Here is a 9,942-nt window from a genome sequence, read left to right on the forward strand (position 1 = left end):
TTCACGATTTTGCCGCGGTCGCAGGTGTCAATAATGATGTCCCCGTGATTGCGGTCCGTGGGAATTGTTCACACGATTTTACCGCGGCCGCGATTGTTGATAATGATGTTCCCGTGATTGTGGCCCGAGGGAGATGTTCATGATTTTGCCAAGGCAGTGGTTGTCGATAATGATATCCATCCCCATGATTGCGGCCTATGGGAGATGTTCATGAATTTGCCGCAGTTGCGGGTGTTGGTGACGATACTCCCTTGATTTAGGGTAGTGTTCGGGGTTTCAATTGTGGCCTGTGTGATATATCCCCAATTTGGCAGTATTCGCGCGAGTGTCAATGATTGTCCCCGTGATTATGGCCCAAAAGGAAGGCCTGCGCACACCAGAGTGGCGATAGCGGTGGCGATATTGGTGTGTTTTTTTCATCTCCTCCACCCACCATCACCACCGCGGCGTTATCGCTGGGGAGTTCACACCATCACACCGGAGCGATTCCGCAACACTGCGGTGACAGCAGTCTACAGTAATTTTTCGTCGTCATTTATTAGTGTGCATGTGTGCAGTCAACAAGTACGGTGTGTTGTTAGTTAGAAATATGACATACGACGAGGAAGAAATGTTGCTATTGTTTGCTGTAACTGAAGATGAAAGATAGGGAGTGGGAACATGACATCAACCAAAGGCGACTTGAACATGGCTAATACCATACATTGATGCCTGAACTGAGAAAAGACGAGAAACGCTTTTTAGTCCACTTGCTGGCTATTTTAGTGTGCAAACTTGCGTATACTAAATATTCTTGCATAACATTTTAGTTTGATGTCTAGGGAGTTTACTGGGTGTTTACCTCCTACCCCCGCGGTTTCCGGCTATGACGTCATCAATATGGTGGCAAAGGATGTCTTATATAATTTTGTATATTATTATTTTTTTTATAATATGTATATTAGTTATATATTTTGCATACTATTTTGTTGGATCGGGATAAATCTTTTTTGTTTGAAAGATAAGTTTTCATGTTACCTTTCATACATTTACACATTTGTTGTATGTTTAGAACATTTTTCGTAATTTTGCAAAAATACCGTATTTTTAATAAAAAGGTTAAATACCTGTAGTACTGTCAGTGATCCTGGAATTTAGGTTAGCGACCCAGGTTTCGAACCTAAAGGTTCATTTTCAAGCAGGTACCATCGTTAAAACACAATACATAATCCTCTTCATAACTGTGGAGAGTCGTTATAACACACAAGACACGAACGTATTTTTAAATATTTTTGTTAATAACGTATTATTGATACAATATATCAGAAACAACCTATAGAAAAGGTTGTAGAACAGAACGTTTAAAGAGCTTTATACAAATACCATATATTCGATATGCTTTACTCAAAAGCTTTAAGTCAAGAAACTAGATAAATCTCACAAAAACACCTAATTTGGCGCATAAACGCCTATAATAAGTCCGACATCTTATCTAGGGCTGTGTGCAAGTTTTACCATTTAATGTTGATGTAGGTGTATAAAGAAGTGTTTTCAACTCGAGTATTACTCTACACCCACTGCATTTTCCGTTTATGACGTCATCAAAATGGCTGACAAGTTACGTTTTCACCACCCATTTGACTTAAAATAAGACCATTTCCCCTTTTCTGAAAATAAAAAGCACACTAATATACCCTAATTACCCAGACTAATATATAGACTATACTATAATGTTGAGCTAAAAGTCTAGAGGACCTTTGGAACTTTTTTATACCAAGGACATTTTGTAGTTTTCGGTTATCTTCGACGTAAGTGATGCGTTGTTCCCTGAACCCGTAATTAGAGAAATTACTTACCGGTACACTTGTGAATTGAGATATCTAATGATAAATTCAAGTGCCTCCCATCTTTTGAAATGGATGTCCATGCTACAAGAAACTAAGACAAACATAAGTAATCTATTAGACTAATATTTTGTAATAAAGCATCCCCTAGTAAAAAAATACAAAATTAAGCAAAATAAAACTATATATTAACAATTCTATTTGATATAGAATTTTTAATATTAAGCCTAGTTTTTAATATTTTCTGTTCTAAGTTAGGTTTAGTTTTGTTTATCAAATTTTACTTTTGATACTTTTTAGTTTTAGGGTTGTCTTGCAATAAAACTCCTACCGGTATTATATTACTTTAAAAACCTAAACCATCCAAAATGCATAAACTAAAAACAATTAAAATTACTAAAAAATATTGCCAAAACTCATAATGATTGGGGATATAGAAAGTTATATTTAAAACTGTTTTTTCATACATTGGAAAGGTATATTAGCAGTAGATTACATAACACAGCTTGAATGTAATTTGCAATGTGGTTACGAAATTATTGTTTTATCAGTAAAGTTGGTTTAGTACTGTTTTTGATTGGTTAGAGCTTAAAATATTAACATGAGGATTTAAGTCTCTCAGATAAACTTATGATAGGTCGGTTACCTTCAGACTATTGGATTATTATGTATGCAGGACCTATCTGTTTAGATTTCATATTCATAGCTGAACTGTTCAAGGACAAATCCAGTCTAGTGTCCAGTTTAGTTAGGTTTCTCTAGACATGAAAGTAGAAAGTATAGTGGAGTTTGTGTTGTTCAGATTCCGATGGATTTTTGTGTGTTTATTTCTACTACCATGTACAATCACGTATGATTTCTTAGTATTAGTGAAAAAATTAATCAGTTCATTCTCAACTAAAGAGGTAAAAGAGAGTCATTTCGAGAGAGCAAAATTTGTGCAGGATCAGGTATGTTTATTTATGGTTTTAGTTTCGAAAATCACGCAGTGAAATAAAATAAATGCAAGCAAATATGGATAAGAATAATTTTCACTCTCATAAAATTGTTACGTAAATCCAAAACTAGTCAAGTTTTACAAAACTATTCTTTTAGAAGTTTAATTTATTTTGTGCATCTAAAAAAATCTATTCTTAAATAGTAAAAGAGATCTTTGAAAATGACATAGATATGGTATCTGTTGTATACACAAATTAATACTTAAACAGAACCGGTATGGATCCTAAACATAAACAAATTACATTGCTAGCCCCAATCATATACTAATAGCATTATCATATGATTTTGACAATTCCTTTTAAGCAATGCTAATGTTTATTTTTGGGCCAGCAACATAATTTGTTTATGTTTATGATCCATACCGGTTCCGTTCAAGTATTGGTGGTTGTATATGTACTGTGATGTTTGATAGTTAATTGTAAAATAAAGCATTGTAATCTTACTAATATTATAAATGTGAAAGTTTGTGTGTTTGTTTGTTTGAAGTTCAATCACGCATAAACCACTGGACGGATTGGGCTGAAATTTGGCATGATGATAGCTCACATTCCCGATTAACATATAGGCATATTCTTATCTCAAAAATCCTTTCGGGCTCCGCCCCAGTGGCTCTGTAATTCCCCATGTTAACCTTATGAGTATTCATATTTAAAGGGAATTAAAGAATTTAGTCAGCTGTTTCAACTAAAAAAGTTGGTTCTATGATATGGAAAAGCATTAAAAAGTTATAAGATTTACCAACAGGATGCAGCACTATTTTTTTTTGCATTTATGAAAACAGCTAATTTGAACTAAGCAGCAACAAAAAACTGTGATTCGCAATGAGAACTGTCAAATTAGGATTGTTTACAGTTATGTTTATGTTTTTCATTTCATGAATAATTTGTGAAATTTTACGAATTGTTGATAATTTATTTTTCTCTATTGTTTAGGTGAAGTGGTAGAACATTATGGCTATGGTAGATGTGTAATACTATAGAATACTGTAAATTTAAAAAAGCAAATTTTATCAAACGGTGTCCACCCATATTGCAAACGCAAAGCTTGAGTATAACTGCAATAAGCATTTTATACTTATATTCCAACCCCGTACGAAGGACGGGTACTCTGCTAGTGAATAATAATTTTAAATGGTCAAAGAGCATTTTTAATGTTTTGCCAGGTGAAACAATGGCACCAAGGAGATCAGTCAACTCCAATGTGCACAGGCAGGCCCGGCTGGAAAGCTATGACTTTACGAGAACCAAAATACAAGCAATGGATGTACAATATTCAAGTGGACTTGGATGAAATTGTGGAAATTGATATTGACAGACAGGTGTGGAAAATCAGAATTCTTTTGAGTGATTATAGTGCACTAAATTTACCTTGGTGTCTGCCACTTCTTAAGGTGTATTCTCGTCTACTTTTGCTGGCGCACCAAATGCATGCATGCATGCACTACGAATTAGAATATAATAACATGCAGGGTTTTTCATTTGTATTTTTGTTCAATCGACATGTGTTTATGTTGAACCTTTAGTTTTATGTATACAAAGAAGAGGATACAAGAATATGTGGCAAGGCACTCAAGATAAATATAAAGCAGTTAAACTTCTTAGGATAGTTATTGAAATATAAAATGTCAGTTGTATGAAAACAACCCATATGTAGTTGAATAAAACATGTTTTGAATAAAATCTTAGTTTTACAAAAAATATCAAAATTTTGATCTCACTTTTACCTATTAGTATTTTTGTTCCAAATACCTTGACTGATTATGCACGAATACTACCTACATCAAATGTTGAGTTCTTTGTATTCTTTGTTAAGTTTTAAAAAAATGTTAAAGGTTAAATTTTGTAATTTTAGGTGATGATCGTAGAACCGCTGGTGACAATGGGTCAGATATCTGCAAGGCTCATTCCACTTGGATGGACTCTTCCTTTGGTTGTGGAATTGGACGATTTAACTGTCGGTAATTAGTTTTAATTTTTAAATAACTACGTGAGATGAAAAAATTTTGAATGGATTCTAAAGGATCTCAAAAACCTAGACAAGTTTCCTCATTAGAGGGTCATCTGTTGTTTATATGATAGATGGACCTAGATCTTAAGACATACTCTAAAGCGCCAGATAGCTGCATTCAGAGAAATTTCCAATAGTTATAGAAAGGACGCCTCCAGTTTGAAATGACTGCATTTTAACTGCCAGACAAGCAGTGACTGGTGACCCAAGTAACACATTTCAAACCATTTATCATTTATCTAACAATTGACTAGATATAATCTAGATTATAAAACTGTATGAGTTATCAACTAGGCAATAACTGTTTTCACATAAAACTTTAATAAAATAAAATGTCAACATTGTTGTATTACATTAACTTCACAAGAATTGTATTACTATTCCTTACTAATTAGATACAAAAATAATAATGTTTTATGAACAAGAATTCTTTTTGTTAAATACTCTATTTAACCACCCATTCAATTTTTTTGTTTTTAAGGTGGTTTGATTATGGGCCAGGGAATCGAGTCGTCTTCTCACGCAGTGGGATTGTTCCAACACATTTGCCTCATGTACGAGATAGTCCTGGCAGATGGAAGTATGGTTAGATGCTCAAAAGTGAGTAGCTTTTTTCAATTTGTACCCCAAGTAGGGCACTTTGGAGTGGGTATTTGACTACAACAAACATGACAACCAAGAATAAATGTAAACAGCTTTTAAACTCAAACACTTTGTACCTTATCTTAAGTTCTAAACTCAACATCCTCTTGTACAGGGCAATTTTTTTGCTAGCCCAATTGATAAGTCATCTAATTTATTTATGTTTATGTTTATACAATTACTTTACTTTTTCAGGATGAAGACCCAGATTTGTTTTATGCCATACCTTGGTCATATGGGACACTGGGATTCCTAACTGCTGTGGAACTTCGGATCACACCAGCAAAAAGGTTAATGAACTTGTATTTGTGGTAACAACTTCTACGGACCAATTGGCTAAGCTAAAAGGAAAATATAAAGATAATACTGTGCCATAAGTATTTAAATGTTATACTACTCGCAAGAGAGCGAGCTCGTCTAGTGGTAGAGACTTCGGTCCACAAGGTCCCAGGTTCAAACCCTGCCAAAATCCAATGAATTTAATTAAGTAATAATGCCGCAAAATTGTAGGTCTAGCCTGAAGTAATGTGTAAACAGTGCCTAGTGTCCTAGGATGTGAAGGTCAAACATGAAAAAGAATAAAAAATTACATTTGTATTATAACATAGGCAATTGAAGCTAAAATGCAGTACAACTCCAACCATACGAATCAATTGGGACCACACAACATTTAGACAATTTAATTTTCACCAAAATTTAGAGTGTTTTACACCAAATGCGCAGTCTAGCAGAGATTTTACTGTGGCAATTGCAAAACGCATTATGCGAAGATTTCTCAATCTTCACACTCTGCAATTGCAAAAGTTTGACAAGTTTGCACGATTGCAAGAGACGACGATGATGTCCACACGGTCATAAGATATATTAAAAATTTTGCCGTAATCACAGAGGATGATGATGATGTTTCCGTGACTGTGGAAGACGATAAAGATGATGTCTACAAGACCGCAGGAGATGTGCAAAATTTTTCCGCGATTGTGGAAAAATGATTACGACGTTTCCGCGAGCACGGGAGACAATAATAATGTCTAAACGACCGTGAAAGTGGTTTTGGATTTTGCTGCAATCATGGCATCTGCCTTCTTTACTACTGCAGTTTAAGTTTTTTTTCTCTGTAAGTGATTCGTGTGGCTGGAGTTCTACCGTAGTAAAAATAATAATTTAATTTTACAGTCAAAACCTTTTGGACTCAGTAGCAACTGACTGTTAGTAAGACCATAGAATAAATGCTATGATAAGACTAATTTTTCTATGAACAATCTGGCGCTGTATGACCCTACCCATAAAGATTAATTTTTAAACTTGACTCTGTCTGATTCTAAAGCGGATACAATTGCAGCTCAACTTAGCAATTTTATTCTTCAGCTTCAACATCAAGTAAATCAAAAGAAAACATTGAAATCCAATATTTCTAAGTTTTCTCAAGCATAAATTTGTATGAGTTGTCTTTTATGATTTAAATAAACTTAAAATGCTCCAAATTAGGGAGTAATAATTTCTTTCCTCCAAAATTGAAAATGAGTTGTGTATTTATGGTGTTATGATTTCCATTAAAAATCTATCCTACAAAAGGCATTGAGTTATCTAATTATTAAATGATCATTATTGAATCAACCGTCTTAAATTACAAATTCTTAACTAAAATCTTTTACAAAGTTTTAAAAGTGTGATCTTGACATTTACGTTTTAGGTTTGTGAAGTTGAAGTATGAGCCTTTCTACTCACTTGATGAGGGAGTTGCAATGTGTGAAGCTCGATCAAAAGACAAAAATAAGAATCAGTTTGTGGAAGGAATCATGTTCGACAAGAATCAAGGAGTAATAATGACTGGGTCTATGGTTGATGACGGAACTAATGTAAGTAGTGTTGTTTAGTTTGACTTTTCAAACTTAACATTCAAAGTTCAGGTTTTTTTTGCAATGAATCCTATGTGATATACCTAACTATACGTAAGACGAGAAATAAAGCTAAGATAGAGTTTGGTCAGTTAAAAATAATTTACTAATGATAACAACTACTGTATTATACTTGCTGATTCCAACTATGAAAACATTGTTATGATTATTTAACTATTATTTTTTGACACAAGTATCAGGGTCTGAAATTTTGAACTGACATTTCATATTCAGGCTAATTAATAATACTACTTAAAATATCATTTTTTTAGGCAAGAAAATTTAAATTTTCGTTTAACTGGCATGTTGTTGTATGTATTGATTAGAATTGATCGATACACATGAGGACGAGATTATGGAGGGAGGAAAAACAAATAGTCTTTTTTATTTTGCACACAAATAAAAAATAAATATCTAATAAACTGTGACCACGCTTTAGGTGAACGTGATTGGAAGGTGGTACAAACCATGGTTTTATGAACACGTACGAAGCTTTCTAACAAGAGGCGAGATGGAAGAATGTATCCCATTGAGGGATTACTACCATCGACACACCAAAGCACTATTCTGGGAGTTGCAGGTAAAATTGCATTGTAGATAAAATGGTGTCAGTATTGAAACAAATTAAAAAATTTCCTGGAAACATTGAATAAGATTTGAGTTAAAAGAAGAATTGCTTGGGTCTCCACGCCAGAACAGCATTTCCCCAATGGAGTAAATTTCAAATGTTTTTAAGGAAAAGCAGTCTATACCCATTAAAGTTTAAATTATGTGAATTGTTTCAAATTTATCAAAATATAACAAATGCAACCTCACTATTATCGTATTATTACAGCCCAAACACTCTAAACACTTAAACAGTAAATATTTAGCTATACTGTGTGTAAATTTAGAAAATATTTACCTTGTTTAGTTATTACCATAGACATATAGACCGTCAGCTGTGCTGCGGTTAGCATAAGTTCTGGCGTCCACCACTAGGTTTGCCGTGTAGTTATGGCGCACACCGCTGCAGTGTCTGCTGGTAGCATACGGCTCCTCGCCTGCAGCGGAACCTTCCTTTGACAGTCTATATTTATTCTATTTGTCTATGTTATTTCTAGGAAAATTAATATGCTCTTGGTATTTCTGTAATTAAAAAAGGCTTTAGCTAAAGATTTACACCTAACAACAATAAAAAACATTTCAGCATAGAGATACACAAAAAAATTGTGTCCATTGTTGGTTTGGTAAATCTTTGCTCACAAGCACTCCCGGTGATTCAATTAAGTTGACATAACTATTAATATGTATCTTATTGACCACTTTTCTGTTTGTAGGATATAGTTCCATTTGGCAACAACCTGTTCTTCAGATGGATTCTTGGATGGGCAATGCCTCCGAAAATATCATTCTTGAAGCGAACACAAACTAAGGTGATAAAGGATTTGTACGACAAGCACCACGTGGTTCAAGACCTTATCATCCCTATACAGCTTTTGAAAAAGTCTCTGCTTTTCTTCGACAAAGAAATCAACGTACGTACCAGAATCTCCACATATTATATTTCTAAATTAATTAGAAAGGTTGGCGCAGCAATGGATTTTCAAACTAACCTCTCCTCACTAACTATATTCAATTCAGTTAGTCATTGGGAACTTTGAGGATTACGGACGGTTTTGTGTGTCCAGGTTTACCCAATCTGGTTGTGCCCTGCTCTGCTACCTAATGACCCTGGATTAGTACACTCTTACTCCGACACACCACAGCTGTACGTGGACATCGGGCTGTACGGAACGCCCAACGCACCACATTACGAATGTGTCCAGTCTACCAGGGCAATAGAACATTTCACCATTCAAAACAAAGGGTGAGCGAGCACTTCATAGTAAATGTGATTTAAATAATGCTGATTTTCATTAACCTGTTGATAAATGAGAAATTTTATGAAAATAGGAACAGCAGCTTCATTTATTGACCAGGCATATTATTGATGTCAAAACACAAATTCTTAATGAGAAAAAATATGATTCAAATCGAACAAGGTTACTTTCGTTAACAACATACGGCAAAAACCAAAATATATTGGATTTAGTTAGTTCATAATACATTACAGTAATTGAATTATTACTTTTATACTACTGATATACTGAAATACTTTAAATCTGAAGAGATACATAGAATTCTTTAAATAATTCTTAATAATGACTGCATTTTATGGTTTCAGGTATCAGATGATGTATGCTGGAACATTCTGCGATGAAGAAGAATTTTCCAAAATGTTTGATTTGAGCCTATACAACAGGGTTCGTGAAAGATTGAAATGTGACAAGGCTTTTCCACATATCTTTGGGAAGATAAATAGAAAAGTACGAGACTAAAACCCAATGTTTGTATCCAAAAAGCTATTAAATACATTTTTTAAAATAACAACTTCCTAATTTCTTACTCCTGCTTAATGAAAGGAAGTATCACAAAATTGTCACATAACATAGAATGTTATTTTGCATCATTATGAAGATAAAAAAACCCTGAATCTCAAACCTAACTGATAAGATTATTGATCGTATAATTAATTCAAACATACCTGCGCCCGA

The 9,942-nt window shown here is 34.0% G+C and overlaps 1 protein-coding gene across 1 annotated transcript; it reads left to right on the forward strand.

The window, feature by feature from the left end:
• The first annotated feature begins 2,440 nt into the window (after window positions 1–2,440).
• LOC129000948 (delta(24)-sterol reductase-like) lies at window positions 2,441–9,772 on the forward strand. The gene is made up of 10 exons (XM_054428044.1): window positions 2,441–2,773; window positions 3,985–4,140; window positions 4,674–4,779; window positions 5,311–5,429; window positions 5,667–5,761; window positions 7,162–7,327; window positions 7,806–7,946; window positions 8,686–8,883; window positions 9,037–9,215; window positions 9,573–9,772. Exons 1-10 carry the CDS (start codon window positions 2,588–2,590, stop codon window positions 9,724–9,726), a joined length of 1,500 nt encoding a protein of 499 aa, XP_054284019.1. The 5' UTR covers window positions 2,441–2,587; the 3' UTR covers window positions 9,727–9,772.
• Window positions 9,773–9,942: the final 170 nt, after the last annotated feature.

This window comes from Macrosteles quadrilineatus, unplaced genomic scaffold (assembly GCF_028750875.1).
Source record: "Macrosteles quadrilineatus isolate MER2022 unplaced genomic scaffold, UCM_ALF_1.0 Scaffold_8__2_contigs__length_117827958, whole genome shotgun sequence".
Lineage (NCBI taxonomy): Eukaryota > Metazoa > Arthropoda > Insecta > Hemiptera > Cicadellidae > Macrosteles > Macrosteles quadrilineatus.